Here is a 17,393-nt window from a genome sequence, read left to right as displayed (position 1 = left end):
ATGCTGTAGCTTTGCAATTTATCCTCGCTGGAACTCAGCAATGCCCGTTTGCACAAAGCGAGATCTGTAAAGATGTTTGTGGTTGGAGAGGAAGAACCTGACCTCAACCTAGTGAACACCTTTTGAGAAGGTGGAATGCTGACTGCACCCAGGCCTCTTCACCCAACGTCAGTGCCTGACCTGACTGAAGAGGCACAAAGCCCTACAGCAGCAACACTAAATCTAGTGGAAAGCCTTCCAGAAGAGATGAGGTTATTCTAACAGCGAAGAGGAGACTAAAACTGAAAGGACGTGTTCAACAGGCACATACGATCAGGTGTCCACAAACCTTTGGCCATATAGTTTATTATCGGGGGGAGGGGGCAGCATTTGATAAAGAAAAATAACCTAGTCAGCTGCTAAGCAAGGATTAAATATCTGCAAATTCGGGAAGCAAATATGAGGGTCAAGAAACCTGAAGCTGAAGAGAGATTGATTTCGACAACTGCACAATGATCCAAAGCATACCTCAAAATCCACCATTATGTATTTCAAGAAAAGAGAGCTGAAGTTTTTGGGTTCGCCTTATAATCCCCTGACCTAAATATGCTGTGAATGTAAAATGGATTAAAAAAAAATTAAACCACTAGACTCTTTGATGGGCGGCACGGTGGTGTAGTGTTAGCGCTGTCGCCTCACAGCAAGAAGGTCCTGGTTCGAGCCCGGGGCCGGCGAGGGCCTTTCTGTGTGGAGTTTGCATGTTCTCCCCGTGTCCGCGTGGGTTTCCTCCGGGTGCTCCGGTTTCCCCCACAGTCCAAAGACATGCAGGTTAGGTTAACTGTGACTCTAAATTGACCGTAGGTGTGAATGTGAGTGTGAATGGTTGTCTGTGTGTCAGCCCTGTGATGACCTGGCGACTTGTCCAGGGTGTACCCCGCCTTTCGCCATAGTCAGCTGGGATAGGCTCCAGCTTGCCTGCGACCCTGTAGAACAGGATAAAGCGGCTAGAGATAATGAGATGAGATGAGACTCTTTGATTACAAAAGCACATGTAAGCGGTGATGTCTGCCAAATAGGGGGTGTTGTTTTTTTTTTTTTAAAACATACCAGGGAATTTATCACCTATAATATTGGCTATTATACATACGGGCCACTCTTTCCATGGAATAAAAACATGTATTCTATCCCCTTCTAGTGTGTTTATTGAGGGTATGCAATATTTATATCGCGTATTATGCCACTCTCCCAATGGAGAATGAGCGTGCAATATTGTTATAATATTGCACATTGTCAAGACAACACACATCAGAGCCCATGCAAAGATTCAATGGCGCAACTTTTGTGCTGTGCATGCGCTGAATCGTTTCTTTGTCGGCCGGGAAAGAGAGAAGACGAGCTAATCAGTGCTACTGCTAGGATTAGCTACGCTATAATTAAGCGCTAAATAAATTAACTGAAAAGACACGCTGAACACCCAAAAGGTGACCAAAACTTCATTAGCTATTCTTCACACACATTTACAAAGACAAAAACATGCCAACAGACAAAGAAAAACTGGAAAAGAGACATATCGGAGATGTACCGTAAAACGTCTGTGCTAGTGAATGACTCTGACCGTTTGTAAGCAAACATGGCTCCGAAGTTTGCTTTATTATAAGCGGAAGATTTTGAGATTTTGGCTGCCAGGTCGTGCCGTTGTGTGTAGTTGTCAATGTTGAGTTTAAAAGTAACTAAGAATTACACAGGATAGTAGTTAGATTAGATAAAACTTTATTGATCCCTTTGGGAGGGTTCCCTGTGCTAGCATTAGCCTGCACTAGCGTTAGCCTTCGCTAACACTACCAGCTAGAAGGTAACTGGACTGTCCCACTAACAGCACTGAGTTGCAGGTAAGCTAGCGTTGGCCTTTGCTAACGCTACTGCTGAATGCTACACCAGCTAGAAGGGAACTGGACTGCCATGCTAACAGCACAGAGTCGCAGGTAAGTTGGCCTTCGAGGATGCTGATGGAGTGCGTATGTATAATAATAACAACATTGGCTGGCTTATTTCGTGGTCTATCAGATATATTCCATTCAGCGAGCACGATACTAAACGATTTGAAGACTAGTTCGATATCATGCTCGCTGAATGGAATATATCTGATAGACCACGAAAATAAGCCAGCCAATATTTAATTGTATTTTTTAAAAATAAAATTCATTTTTACAAATTAACTGTAGATTAACATTTATGGAATAAATCTATATGTCTATCTCTATAAATAAATCAGTCTGACTGGGGTGCCAAACATTTGCATGCAACTGGGTCTTTTTTAATTATTTTTTTCCCATTAAATAATGGGAAAAACGAAATCTCACATGAGGGAGAGAGGAACGTAGAACCAGTAAACTAGCCAACTTGCGTATTAAAATGGGAGCTAGTTAGCCTAACTACACTAGCAGGTTTTAGTGTTTCCGTTAAAATTTCTGAATGTTAATCACTGATTAAGTGCCATTACATACGGTATTGACTCGGATGCCAGTTTCACAAGAGGGATTATTTTGTTCTTAAAAAAGCAATGGGCCGGTATTCTTCTTTTAAATGAAGGCAGAGTCTTGAGCAATTAGCAGGAGGACTTGTGCGTTTCACTAAGCCGACTAACTATAAAACTGTTCAAGTTGAATGATTTACACGAAAGATCCTTGTAAACAAACCTAAAGCAAACTAGTGATATCTAATGCATGGCCACGTTGTGTACTTGAGTTTTATTGTTCGTTTAAAGCTATTTTATAAGCCAGTGAGATCTCTTGAGCATGACTAATGTCACCTTTAAAGCTGGGAACGCTCAGTGTAGCATTTTAGTTTTCTCTACTTATTGTTCTCAGGGTCTGATGAGCTGCTTCCAGCCTTATTGTAACTCTCCTGAAGAATCGCTTTGTGTTGGAATGCATCGTCATTAAATATTAGATACTTGCCAAGCCTTTAGTAAATATGCCGAAGCCAAATTGACGTTGTTGAATGTAGCTTTTTATGTAGCTTATTTTGCTCATCTTGATCTGGATGGGAATTGGGTGGACGTTCCAAGCAAATTACTCGGATTTTAAAAGGCATCATTCAAATACTTGATCTGCTCCACAAATGTGCGCGCGCACAATTTATGTATGGCACAAAACATTGTCTTTATCAGTGTTTGCACAGGCTGAGTGGTACAAAGTACCCCAAGTGAGACTCTTGGAGAGAGACAGGAGGCATGCTTTTGGAGTTTATGCCTTGTAACTGTAAGTTAATTAATGAGTTCATTCATCTTCAGGAACTGCTTTGTTCTAGTCAGGGTCCAGTGGCTCCACAGCCTATACTGGGAACACTGGGTATGAAGTGTAGAGACCCTGGAATGGAGGCCAGCCCATTATAGGGCTTGCACACGCACTCGTGCACTCATTTCACACCAAAAGCCAGTTTAGCATAGCCACTTCACTTGGTGGTATGGTTTTGGGATGTGGAAGGAAGCTGCTGTAGTCCGGGAGAACATATGAAACTCCACACACAGTAACTGAGCTCAGGATCAAACTGGGTTACTGTCGCACTGTTCATCCATGCATGCACTACAGTAGATAAAGGCTTTGTTTTTTTTTGACTAAACGTATCGTGTTGTGGCTGTAGAAATATTCCAATTATTTGAATAATGCCTTGAAAAACTCAAAGCATTACCAGAGATTCCCATCTCCTATATCTACCAATAGAATGCTCACTTGGCCTTTTATTTGTCTGTAAATAATTGTCCTAGATTTTTTTTTTGGGGGGGGGGGAGAGGGAGGGAGGGAAGGAATGTTTTGTTTTTTACATTGCATGATAAGTTGAGACTTTTCTGGCAAATGTAAATTTTTAGCATAGACACAAAATTAAATGTTACGTCTCAAAGGTTAAGTAAAACCTATTTTACATTGCGATCATGATTTATAGTGGTGCTTGAAAGTTTGTGAACCCTTTAGATTTTTCTATATTTCTGCATAAATATGACCTAAAACATCAGATTTTCACACAAGTCCTAAAAGTAGATAAAGAGAACCCAGTTATACAAATGAGACAAAAAAATATTATACTTGGTCACTTATTTATTGAGGAAAATGATCCAATATTACATATCTGTGTGGCAAAAGTATGTGAACCTTTGCTTTCAGTATTTGGTGTGCAGCAATAACTGCAACTAAACGTTTCTGGTAACTGTTGATCAGTCCTGCACACTGGCTTGGAGGAATTTTAGCCCATTCCTCCGTACAGAACAGCTTCAACTCTGGGATGTCGGTGGGTTTCCTCACATGAACTGCTTGCTTCAGGTCCTTCCGCAACATTTCGATTGGATTAAGGTCAGGACTTTGACTTGGCCATTCCAAAACATTAACTTTATTCTTCTTGAACTATTCTTTGGTAGAACGACTTGTGTGCTTAGGGTCGTTGTCTTGCTGCATGACCCACCTTCTCTTGAGATTCAGTTCATGGACAGATGTTCTGACATTTTCCTTTAGAATACACTGGTATAATTCAGAATTCATTGTTCCATCAATGATGGCAAGCCGTCCTGGCCCAAATGCAGCAAAACAGGTCCAAACCATGACACTACCACCACCATGTTTCACAGATGGGATAAGATTCTAATGCTGGAATGCAGTGTTTTTCCTTTCTCCAAACATAACGCTTCTCATTTAAACCAAAATTCTATTTTGGTCACATCCATCCACAAAACATTTTTCCAATAGCCTTCTGGCTTGTCCATGTGATCTTTAGCAAACTGCAGACGAGCAGCAGTGTGTTTTGGAGAGCAGTGGCTTTCTCCTTGCAACCTTGCCATGCACACCATTGTTGTTCAGTGTTCTCCTGATGGTGGACTCATGAACATTAACATTAGCCAACATGAGAGAGGCCTTCAGTTGCTTAGAAGTTACCCTGGGGTCCTTTGTAACCTTGCCGATTATTGCATGCCTTGCTCTTGGAGTGATCTTTGTTGGTCAACCACTCCTGGGGAGGGTAACAATGGTCTTGAATTTCCTCCATTTGTACACAATCTGTCTGACTGTGGATTGGTGGAGTCCAAACTCTTTAGAGATGGTTTTGTGACCTTTTCCAGCCTGATGAGCATCAACAACGCTTTTTCTGAGGTCCTCAGAAATCTCCTTTGTTCGTGCCATGATACACTTCCACAAACATGTGTTGTGAAGATCAGACTTTGATAGATCCCTGTTCTTTAAATAAAACAGGGTGCCCACTCACACCTGATTGCCATCCCATTGATTGAAAACACCTGACTCGAATTTCGGCTTCAAATTAACTGCTAATCCTAGAGGTTCACATACTTTTGCCACTCACAGATATGTAATATTGGATCATTTTCCTCAATAAATAAATGACCAAGGATAATATGTTTTGTCTCATTTGTTTAACTGGGTTCTCTTTATCTACTTTTAGGACTTGTGTGAAAATCTGATGTTTTAGGTCATATTGATGCAGAAATGTAGAAAATTCTAAAGGGTTCACAAACTTTCAAGCACCACTGTATGCATGCTGCATTTAGTGAGTAGTAGAAACACAGCATTGTCAAACTTGAAACACTTACCAAAAACATCTCAGAAGTGACGAATACAGCTGCCGGTCTCACCATTCTTATGCCAGCAATGAGACCTTGTGATATACTGCATTATTCGTTTTGTTCTTGAGAGACTGATGGATTTTATCCCTCTCCATCACCACCAGGCATGACTGATGTAACGTTTGTAGTCTTACCGTGATTCCAAAGGCTTATGTGGTGGAATGTAAAATCAGCAGGTGTGTGTGTGTGTCTGTCTGCTGGCAGTCTGTGGTTTATGCTTGAGAATGCAGGCTGAACTTTGTGTTACCTTTGCACTCTGTTGTCCAAACAAAAACTTGCCCCAATGCTTTCACGGTGCCTGCTGGTTTTTCTTTTTCTTAACTGAAAAAGTTTGCTGCTTGGAAACTTTCATGGCAATTTCTCATGTACAAAGATTGAATGTATCTGAGGAAGTTTACCATATTTGAGTCGCATGCGACATGGAAAAAACCGATCCATGTTAAAGGCAATGCACAGGCCAACTGTAGGACTCAAACTATCGTCCTCGCATGTAAACCCTCCCCAGTCTTAGATCTTCTAACCATGGCTTTCAAAGCGGGGTCCATGAAGTCGGACTGCTATTTTAACTTTTGTTAACTTAGGGCCCGTTTACACGAGGACGCTGTCGGGTAAAAACGACTAAATATTTTATCAGAAGTGCCTTTCGTCTACACGGGGACGGCGTTTCCGAGGCTGAAAAAACGGATAAAATTGGAAAAACGCCTTCCAAAGTGGATAAGTTAAAAACGGCCCCCGTTGCATATCCGTCTAAACTACCCAATACGCCAAACTCTGCTCGGATCTGCTCACGTCGGGTACGCGTTTACGTCATACATATGTCATATACTGCACATGCCAGCCCGGGAAGTAAGAAAGTAAGTAAAAAAGTAAGAGCATGTCTGATTACATCGATCCAGTGGACCTTCAAGCTGCTCTGTGTTTTAATGCAGTAGATGTGTTTTCCTGCTCACCCGCCCGGCTGGAGCTCCTCAGTTTGGTGTCGCCAAGTTACACGCACGCACTGCGCGCGCCGCCTATTCAAGCCGCTCGTGAAACCATAAACCCGAGACTGAAAACAAAACTAGCAGCCGAACGGGTTTATTTTGCTGAGATGGACACTGCCTTTTCTCTTCTTCACTGAAACAAGAGTGAGTGTTACTTAATAAAGGCAGATTAAAAGAGTTTCGGTTTGCTCCTGCTCCTCCCTCGAGCACTACAGTACCTCAGCCGGACCGGTGTTCTGTAAAGTTATCCTAGCAAGTTCTCATACAGACCGTTTTATTATTTAAAACAAGTCATTACAAATTATTTGACTCGGCCAAAGACTCGACCAATACGCACAAAACATAAAAATCGGCAAATGCGTGAAATTCTCACCGATTTTCTATCAGCCCAGCTGATCGGTGGGACAAAACTACTGTTGAATTTTCCTACCCTCCTGGATTTCGCGCATGCGTAGTAGGCTTGGTAGGATAACTTGACAGAACAGCGGCGCAGATGTGCAGATCAGACAAGACGGAAGATGTTGCGCATGCGTGCAGACATAGCGGAGACATTTATGCGTCACCGTATAGACGCAGATTTCCTCCTTGAAAACGGTCGTGTAGACGCGGAAAAAAGTGAGAACGAAAACAGACTTTTGCGTTTTTGTTTTATACCGTCCCCGTGTAAAGTGGGCCTTAAATATGACTGACTACTTCGAGGTATTAACCTATACTGTATAATATCCTGATAGTTTTATTTTATTTTCTTAAAGTGAATGGGGTTGATCCAATGTCTGCCTTCAAGTGCGTGTATTTAAAAAATATATTTCTATTGTGTATTCACTCGTTTGCTTCGCTCACTCGTGCTGTATACATTTACAACTCGAAGATGAGCATCATGCAACTGTGTACTCTCCTGTGTGTGTATAAACGGCACAAAGTGGAGTTCCTAAAACCCCTTGACCCATAAGATCACTGTAATGTATGTGACTTATTGCTTTCATAAAACGAGACCATATAATGAAATCCATAAAGAATGCAATTTATTTTTCGTAATATTCATGGTAAACACTTCTGCCATGCAGTGTGCTCTGTTCACAAAAAGCTTTCGTTGCTAAGCAAAATAACAAAGATAAGGGCATTATATGGCTTAAAGGGGGCCAACTCACCCTTCCCAGAATTCAATTAGTAGTTTGTTTACCTAAAGGCCACTGCATTTTGAAAGTATAAAAGTTGTTTGAGAGATCAATTTCACATTAGTTTATGAGCTACGGCCTAGGATGTTGCCACATTGCTTCAGATGGTACAGTGCAATATCCATGGCATCGAAAATAGTGATTCACTGCTTGGTGCAGAGGCTTCTAGGAAGAGTGAGCTGGCCCCTTTAGGTGTAGCTTTATTAGCTTAAAGGAGAACTGAAGTCACTTTTAAATTCGCTTTATTTCTTAACGTGCTATTCAATTACGTTTTCGGTTTTAGTAACCTATCGTGACTCGTATTGGCAACTAATTGCAATTAAATATTATATTTATCAGCCTGGGCGGCACGGTGGTGTAGTGGTTATCGCTGTCGCCTCACAGCGAGAAGGTCCTGGGTTCGAGCCCCGTGGCCGGCGAGGGCCTTTCTGTGCGGAGTTTGCATGTTCTCCCCGTGTCTGCGTGGGTTTCCTCCGGGTGCTCCGGTTTCCCCCACAGTCCAAAGACATGCAGGTTAGGTTAACTGGTGACTCTAAATTGACTGTAGGTGCGAATGTGAGTGTGAATGGTTGTCTGTGTCTATGTGTCAGCCCTGTGATGACCTGGCGACTTGTCCAGGGTGTACCCCGCCTTTCACCCGTAGTCAGCTGGGATAGGCTCCAGCTTGCCTGCGACCCTGTAGAACAGGATAAAGCGGCTAGAGATGATGAGATGAGATTTATCGGCCTGTTCGGTTTTTAGCCGTGTTGAATTTAGTTCGTTTGGTCCACAGCAGGCGTCGCTTATCCACGCGATCTTCACGAGACTTGTGCGAGACTTGGAAACGTGAAGTGACAGCTAGGCGTCAGTGCTGCCGTTTGAAAACCGTTTTCCAAACGAAATATTGCACAAAAATGAGTTTAAATGACTATTCCTGCCTACTTTTTTCTAAGTTTCCTGATTGCTATCAAAACAAAACTTCCAGTTTGATTACATCAGCATCCGAAAGAGGGCTTGAGCGTATTTTGACAATGGCAGATGAAGAAGAAACCTTTGTCACATGCACACTTCAAGCACAGTGAGATTCATCCTCTGCATTTAACCCATCTGAAGCAGTGAACAAAACATGCACGTGCACACCCAGAGCAGCGGGCAGCTACACTAGAGCGCCCGGGGAGCAGTCAGGGGTCGGGTACCTTGCTCAAGGGCACCTCAGCCCAAGGCCGCCCCACATTAACCTAACTGCAGGTCTTTGGACATGCAGATGTCAGTCACTTGGATTTCCGATGTACGTTTTACTTCCGTCCTACGATGTCTCGCACAGGTCTTAACGAATCTCGTTTACGGCCATCGCTTTGATATATGCACTGGAATATTACAGAGCGTATTTCAAACACTCATAACTTGCTATCGCAGCGACAAAATAGCGATCAAAAATGCATTCTGATATTTAATAAACTGAGAGAAATAGAATTGATGATAAATTTTGCCTTCGGTTCTCCTTTAAAACCTGGCACAGTGATACTGAATTCAGCTATTGTGATGTCACAGGTGTGTTTTATATCAATAATTTTACAATAGAACCACAAAAACAATATTTCAAGTAATTTAGGTGTATAAAACTCCATTTCTATTTGGACCACGGGCGATTGCTCTAAGACAACGAGGGAGGCTCAGCCTCCTCTAAAAATGACTAACATCGTGTAGGATGAATTGCGCTAGGCTTATGTTATAGCCGACCTTATAACATTGCTATTTCAGATCCAGAATCATAGAAATATATGTGCTCAACCCACTACAGTGCGAAATCATTCCCTTATAACTTTAATGTGTGCGTGAGTTTTTCCCCCTCGTGACAGCGTGATGCAGCCCAGCCTCAGTGAACTTCAATGGCATTTGGGAGCTATGCGCTTTTCAATCTCAAAATGCAAGACGATTATCGGACAAATACTGCGAAAACGCCCGCCCACGGACTCCGAGCCTCACAGTGGGAGGGACATGGCAAAGCTTTCTGCGAGGAGACTGGTGATTGGTGAAAGCGGCCGGATATTTTCTTTGACAGCTCGTTTCAACTATAGTCAGGCAGCGGTGAATTTCAGTTCAGTCCCATGCGGATTCGCAAGTGCTGTGGTGTATTGTAAGAGATCAGCTTACATTTCGATTTCATTCATTACATACGGCTTCTACCAGCTTTTTTAGTTTGTATATATTTTCATTGTAAATAAAGTGTCAATATAGTGTTGTCAAGTTTGCTATCTTAGTTTCAGAAATTTCGTTTATTTGAGTGACTGAACTTGAACTTGAGGGGGCTAGTCAGCTAGCAAGAAAGCTGCGCACGGATGCCAAGCATTGCCGATTTAATTTTGGCGAAGCCATTTGCCAGTCTTCCTTTCGAGGAAAAAATTAAAATTAAAGAGCAGGATAGACCAACGCCTCAAATTGACTTGGTGAAAAAGGTAGGGAATAATACTCGTTCCTTTCAGCTCTCCTGGTACGAGAAAGTGAATTGGCTAACAGCAAGTGACCCACATCAACAACAGTAAATAGGCTACTTTAGTAATATGTCATGGATGGACCAAAAATATAGAATCTATTTAAAATGTTTATGCTGAGTATATTATATTGGAATATATATTTCTCTGGATATGAATTAAGCACAGCTACAATTTGGAAAACATTTTTAAACAAAAACACAGCTGAGAGCATTTCACACTACAGACCTGGATTAAAAGTGAAGGGTTATCAAAATTGTCAATAAAACATTTCTCAGTCAAAATAAGTAAAATATAGGGAAAGTGTCATTGAATGAAATGTGTGGCACCCAGCTCTATGTTTGGCTCCCCAAGGTCAGTGCTTGTGCCTATTCCAGAACACTCTGCTGTTACTGCTGAGGTTCCTGACAAAGAGCTGCTTTCAATCATGATCAATTTTTAAACAACATGCCACAATTTTAAAATATAAAATGTTAAAATATACCCCCCCCCCAACACCACCATCATGTATATTGGACAGTAGGCTAATGGGCCAAAAGAACCTGTTATTTCACAGTTTGTGACGCTGCCAACAATCAGCCAGATCAGAGGCAAGAGTATGGGCAAAATTGATGTTTTTTCTTTTTTCTTTTAAAATCTGGAAATATTGTAACCGACCAGCCTCCCCTGTTTGAAAGACTACCAGCCGCCACTGATTTGGACTCTTCCAATTATCCTGAAAATCGGTATGTTATTGAGTGAAATGTCAAATTGCGGTTTATAATTGTTGTTTAAAAAATTCTGGAATAAGTGAACATATTCCGACAAGAAACTCTGGATCCAGGTTATTCCAGTAATAAAGGTATGAGTAGCTGTATCTGTGCCTCTGTGGTTTATGGGAGATCACTTAAGTTCAGCTTAAAAATAGTGTGCATGTGAGCGGAGCATGTGTCCGGATAACACACAAGTTTGTTTATACGGTATGCATCCGAGGGTGAGTGCGGTGGGAGTCTGTGGCTGATTGAGCAATGTTTCGGAGTAATGATAAAGTAGGCAACAGAGTGGTAAAGACCAGGAAAGCAGAAAGACGAAACAGGTTTCTAAAAGATATGAAGCTGGGAAAGAGGTGTAAAAGAGTGCGTGTCTGATCCTGTCAAGCAGTAAACTCAAGGAAGGTGCGCAGGAGAGCACATGGACTGAGCAGCAGGATAAACAAGGTTGCCCCACCCACTGACTGGCCTCCTGACCAATCACAGCACACGTTACCTTATTAAGGGGATCTGCAGGGCAGGGAAAGACCAGAGATGAGCATGGTGCTGTTTTTTTTTTTTTTTAAATGTAAACAAGTGATTAATCATGTTTCATAAATTGTTCTCTCATTGAATAACGTGAAGATCTATTCTATTTATTCGCAACAAAGGTGCAAAAATTACAGTATGGAGGATTTAAATGATAGTAAATGTCTTTATTCTTATTGACGTCCTGGAAGACGTACTTACAAATTGGTTGTTTTTCGATTATGCGGTGAACTTTTCTGCTTCTTGGCTTATGCTTGTTTTCCCCCTCTTTCTTGTCGGTAGTGGTGAAGTCCAATAAATAAAGAAAGGAATGAAGTTACATAGCAGCAACTCTTGTGGGTCAGATATCTGAATATTATTCATGTCCTTCTCCCCCCCCCAAAAAAAAAATAAAAATCATACTCTTGTGCCCTCTAGTGAACCTTCACTCACAGGAATATTTCTTGGTATAAACAAACGTGATGAGTCTCTCTCTCTCTCTCTCTCTCTCTCACACACATACACATGCATGCACGCCTGTACTAATTTCCTTTTGCCACCATTTTAGTGCTAAATAATTAGAGACCAACCAGGTACAGGTTTACACTCCATCAGCTGTAATCCCTGAGAATTTAATGCCTTTAACCTCCTAGGGCCTAGCGGTCACATGCGTGGACAGCACTTTTTAGAAATTCAGAACAAGAGTCCACATATGTGGACATACTTTTTCTCAAAAAGTACATCTTATCAAAGATGATGCTTAGTTTTTATTCTAATCAGGTTCTAATAAGCCCAAATAGCAAAAAGAAATAAAAAATGCATGTAAAAAAAACAGCGTGGGTCTTAGGAGGTTAAACCTTTGCCTGCGTGTTGGTAAGTGTGCCAGAAGTCTGGGAATCCACCATGCGCCGGCAATCCGCTTAGATCATCCAGGCTAATTTCTGCCTGCAGTCAGATTATAGCCTGTGAGCTGATTTAACTCCTCTCTCTCTCCCTCTCTCTCCCCCTCCTCACACATCTGTCTCCCTGGGACTGTGCATGGGTCTGCATTTCCATCACATTGCGGTCTTGCCCAGTCTCTCTCTCTCTCTCTCTGGTCCAATCTCCTTAAACAAAACAAAAACCCTTGTATTTTTTACATTGCAACATGTTTCGGAACCCTTGGATTACTAACTACCTCGGCCATGTCGCACAGCACAGCCACGGTAAGAGCCTGGTTCCTTTCGCCTCGATAATGTTACCTGCCAGCAGGAAAGGATGACGTGTGGGATTGTTGTGGTGCTAGATGTATGCCTACTTGAGGGAAGGCGTGACGGTTGCATGCTCGAGTTTGTCCATGATACCGCCTGGTTTTGATCAGTTTGAAGTGCGAGCTTAAAAGTTGGATTTTGCTCATATCAGAGTTGAAGTGATCAATCCTTGCCAACTAAAGTGAATGGGAAGTAGGAGGCAGGACGCACTATAGTGTTTTTTTTTTTGTATGTGCGAAATGGCTGTGCCGTGTTTTTAATTTGCTTTACATGTTATGACCCCTTGAGACCTTGATCTGGAAAGCCTTCACTCGACAGTCCATGTTTCTTATTTAATCTAATGCTGGAGGAAGGGTGGGGGGGGACACACCATGTGTCAGCGATTTCGCACACATTGAAGACTTTCTAACAATTAAGATTTCTCCAGGAAACTCGCTTGTTGCGGTACATGACTTTTTTTTTTTTCCCTTTGTACATGACTCCCCCAGTCTCTCCCCTGAGAGATGCATGTACTTACCGTACGAAGGAGGGGTGGTATTTATAGAGGCGTATTTTTCACTTTGTCCACCCCTTTCTGTATTTTTAGAAAATCCCCCATTCCTCCCCTCTTGAGGTTGTTGGGTTGTGCCAGTCAGCATCCTTCAACTTCGTTCTGGCACTTGCACAGAGCACGAACCCGTAGGCTGCGATCTCGCTGCTTACCATGCTCACATTTTCAGATAGTCTAAGGGTTGAGGGGGTTGATATGATGGCTGATTAATTTTAGAGACATGGTAAAATCATGAAAAAGGTGTTAAAGGTATTACTAGACCTACTGCAATATAATTTCAAGAAATGCCTCAAAAAAGTGTTATTTGTAACTTTGCCCTGTAGTTAATTTAGCTAATTTAGGTCTGTATGTTTTTCCTTAAAAAAAAAAAAAGTAATTTCACCAGTCAGTGAGGCTGGTTGTAAACTAAGTCCCTTTTTTGGGGGGGGGGCAATAGCAGTTTGACCCATAGGCAACAGGGGACTCTTAAATTACAAGCTGCACGTTTAAGTATGGAAAGGAAAGTGGAAATCTCATCTCATTATCTGTAGCCGCTTTATCCTGTTCTACAGGGTCGCAGGCAAGCTGGAGCCTATCCCAGCTGACTACGGGCGAAAGGCGGGGTACACCCTGGACAAGTCGCCAGGTCATCACAGGGCTGACACATATGCCGCTTTTCCACTACCAATGCGGCTGAGTTGGGCTGAGTCGGGCTGAGCCGTGCCGTGCTGAGTCGAGCTGAGCGGGGCTGTTGAGTTGCATTTCGACTACAACCGCGCTGAACCGTGCTGGCTGGAAGTGGGTGGACACATTGGGTGGAGTTAGCGAAAGTGGGTGGACGTCAGGTGATGTCGTTAGGCGGCACAAACAGTGACATCAGTGATCTTTTAAGCGGTAGTCTCACGACCCGGATAGTAAACAATAAACATGGAGGACATGGAGTCGTTAGTGTTGCTGGTCTTGGTTCTGTGGCTTGTTGTCGCCGACAACGCCAACAGATACTGGCAAGAGCGTATAGATGAGGCGAGGCACATAAGGCTTCATAATTCTCGTAATTCTCCTTCTTCCAGGTTTACGGTGTTTACAGATCCCAGCGTGCTCGCGGGGCGTGTGTGGGCATGTGAGGACACTCCTCCTCACCAATCAGTGCACAGGGGAGTGTCTCCTCACGCCCCCAACCTCACTCAGCTCGGTTTGGCTCGCTTCAGCCCTACTCCAAAACCGTGCGAGTTTTAGGGGCTAAGCAGGGCTGAAGCGAACTGAGTCGTGCTGTTCTTAGATAGTCGAAACGCGAGCTGTGTCGAGCTGAAGTGAGCTGAAAAAGGGTAGTGGAAAAGGGCCAATAGACACAGACAACCATTCACACTCACATTCACACCTACGGTCAATTTAGAGTCACCAGTTAACCTAACCTGCATGTCTTTGGACTGTGGGGGAAAGTGGAAACTTTTTTTTTTAAATATAACCTTTCTCCCAGACATTGTTGGCTGCTTTAAGGTTTGTAAGGAGGCACCTGTCTAATAAAACCACTAGAAGACGCAAACATAAGCACTGCACTTGTCTGTACTGGAATAGCTTTATGACTAATGTTTAAGATGGTGATTTTTAGTTGCTGCCATTTTAGTTTGACCTCTACTCCATCTGAAGGGGAAATATTTGCCGAGACCTAGCAGACATCCTAATAAAGGCATTGTATGTTCCTTTCTGGTGTGAGGAATACTGTTCCCATCCAAGTAATATTTTTTTGTTTTTTGTCTCTTTTCACAGGGCTTTGTGGTGAGTCAGCAGCTAAAATCTGCAACAGGACACTACTACAGAAAGAAGCAGCAAGGTGTGCTTTTCTCTTATTATTCCACTATAAAGCTATTTTAAGTTCGTTTCTTAAAACAAGGATTTTTTAAGGTGTTACCTTGTTGACAGTTTCGGCGAGAATCTTCCGCCTTCAAAACATTGACTGTTTTGAAGACGGCGGAAGATTCTCGCTGAAACTGTCAACAAGGTAACATCTTAAAATCCTTGTCTTAAGAAACGAAATTAAAATAGCTTTAATAGTTAGACATAATGAACTTCCAGTACATATTCCACTATAAAATTTAATATTGTAACACACACCACCTCCACTTCAATATGGTGCAGTAGAATGTCTCAAGAATGATTTGTTGATTGTAGGATTTATACAGGATCGTCATTGTAACCAACAGATGTTTTTGTTTATTAGCATCCTTCCTGTTTGAAATGTATTTTAAGGGTGTTTCAGGCATGCAAATTGGTAACAAGGAGGATTAGACTCATTGGAGGCATCTTCAACATGGTTGCCGATGAGCTTAACTTGTTTACTTATTTTTTTAAATAGAAAATTTCCCCAAACAGTTTTCATATCGTTCCTTCTGAAAGTAATGGAATGGAAAGGCTAATACATTTTGCTTTTACTATTTGGGTTTGTGGTCACAAGATACACTTTCATTTCATGATCTTTACATCTTGCTGTCCTGCCTGGTATAGGTAATGTCATGGCTTGGTCTTGCATGGCTGTTTCTGGAACGGGCTCACTAATCTTCGTTGATGGAACTCATGATGGTAGCAAAAGAATGCATTCCAAAGTCAGTCACATGTTCCAGTATTTGAAATTCTGATCTATTGTCTTGTTCGTCTTTTGATCTCAAACCCCAAACGTCTTCAGTTTATAGCAAAAACAAAAGTATTGGCCTTGGTTATTGGAGCTGGCTCACCATTCCCAGAAGCCTCTGCGCCAAAGTAGCGAGTCACCATTTTCACATCCATGGATATTCCACTGTCTGGAAAAACAATCCGGTGACATCCTAACCCACAGATCATAAATTGCATATTTAGTCAAAATAGTTTTTAAATAATTTCAACCGGGGTGGCACGGTGGTGTAGTGGTTAGCGCTGTCGCCTCACAGCAAGAAGGTCCTGGGTTCGAGCCCCGTGGCCGGCGAGGGCCTTTCTGTGCGGAGTTTGCATGTTCTCCCCGTGTCCGCGTGGGTTTCCTCCGGGTGCTCCGGTTTCCCCCACAGTCCAAAGACATGCAGGTTAGGTTAACTGGTGACTCTAAATTGGCCGTAGGTGTGAATGTGAGTGTGAATGGTTGTCTGTGTCTGTGTCAGCCCTGTGATGATCTGGCGACTTGTCCAGGGTGTACCCCGCCTTTCGCCCGTAGTCAGCTGGGATAGGCTCCAGCTTGCTTGCGACCCTGTAGAACAAGATAAAGCAGCTAGAGATAATGAGATGAGATGAATTTCAACCAGTCCGTTCCATTTTCATATAGTTATTCAGTTTTAGATCAGAACCAGCCATGGCCATCGTCCGGGTGACCACGAATAAAAGAAAATATCTCAAAATGAAAATGAACTGGACACTGGGAATGGTGAATTGGCCCCTTTTAAGCAGGTGGGACTCGTACATCTGATTTATGAATATGAATACGTGTTTTTTGTCTTTTAAAAAGTCATCATATCACAAATGCTTAAAACCATACACAACTATGCACACACTCAGGATATTAATGTGGAAACCCAGGTACACGCACCTCTAAGTAGTGGGATAAAGGCGATTTTGCCATTTGAATTGTTCACTGAATGGGGTGATGGAACTTTTGAATAGCACGGCTCCCTTTGTGGTGTTATCTGGTTGAACCGTGTGTTGCAAATGTATGCATGTTCCATTCTGTAACATTTGCCTCTGGGTTTCTAGAGATTTTAGGACAAAACTGTCCATCTGCCAAACTCTGGCTTGGTTATTGGGTCTGGACTTTTGGGGTTAGATGAATCTTCTTTAAAAGATTCAGTCAGCTCTTGAATTATTAGCTCTTTATGAAAATAATCCATTATAAATCAAATGCAATGAATATTTTAGGCCTGAACTCCCGGAGACCTGGAATAGTTTTATTTTTAACAAAATCTTATTGTGTCAAGGGTAATGTGTACCAAAGTGTTGTAAGACTTAATAATTTTATTTATTTATTTATTTATTTATTTATTTATAAATACACTGAATTGCTGAGCAACATTCGACAAAGTGTTATGGAAGGTTTGTCATGAATCGAGTACGCTCTTCTATGAGTTATTATTCAACCCGAAGATTAAATATATACAGCTTGTCTTCATAAG

General features: G+C 42.2%; 1 protein-coding gene across 10 annotated transcripts in view; it reads left to right on the top strand.

Moving 5' to 3' along the window:
• The window catches only part of svilb (supervillin b), a 138,221-nt gene that overhangs the window by 20,181 nt on the left and 100,647 nt on the right, over positions 1–17,393 (top strand). For 9 of the 10 annotated variants that reach the window (XM_060906130.1, XM_060906127.1, XM_060906126.1 and 6 more), the window contains exon 2: positions 15,034–15,097. In XM_060906130.1, the coding sequence (XP_060762113.1) occupies positions 15,034–15,097 (64 nt within the window). Of the gene's footprint in view, positions 1–12,617; positions 12,693–15,033; positions 15,098–17,393 lie in introns of those variants that run through there. The other variant, XM_060906122.1, reaches the window with a different exon arrangement.

This window comes from Neoarius graeffei, chromosome 23 (genome assembly GCF_027579695.1).
Source record: "Neoarius graeffei isolate fNeoGra1 chromosome 23, fNeoGra1.pri, whole genome shotgun sequence".
In the NCBI taxonomy this organism is placed as follows: Eukaryota; Metazoa; Chordata; class Actinopteri; order Siluriformes; family Ariidae; genus Neoarius; species Neoarius graeffei.
Note: the sequence above shows the minus strand (reverse complement) of the source record. Positions and strands in the feature narration are given on the sequence as shown.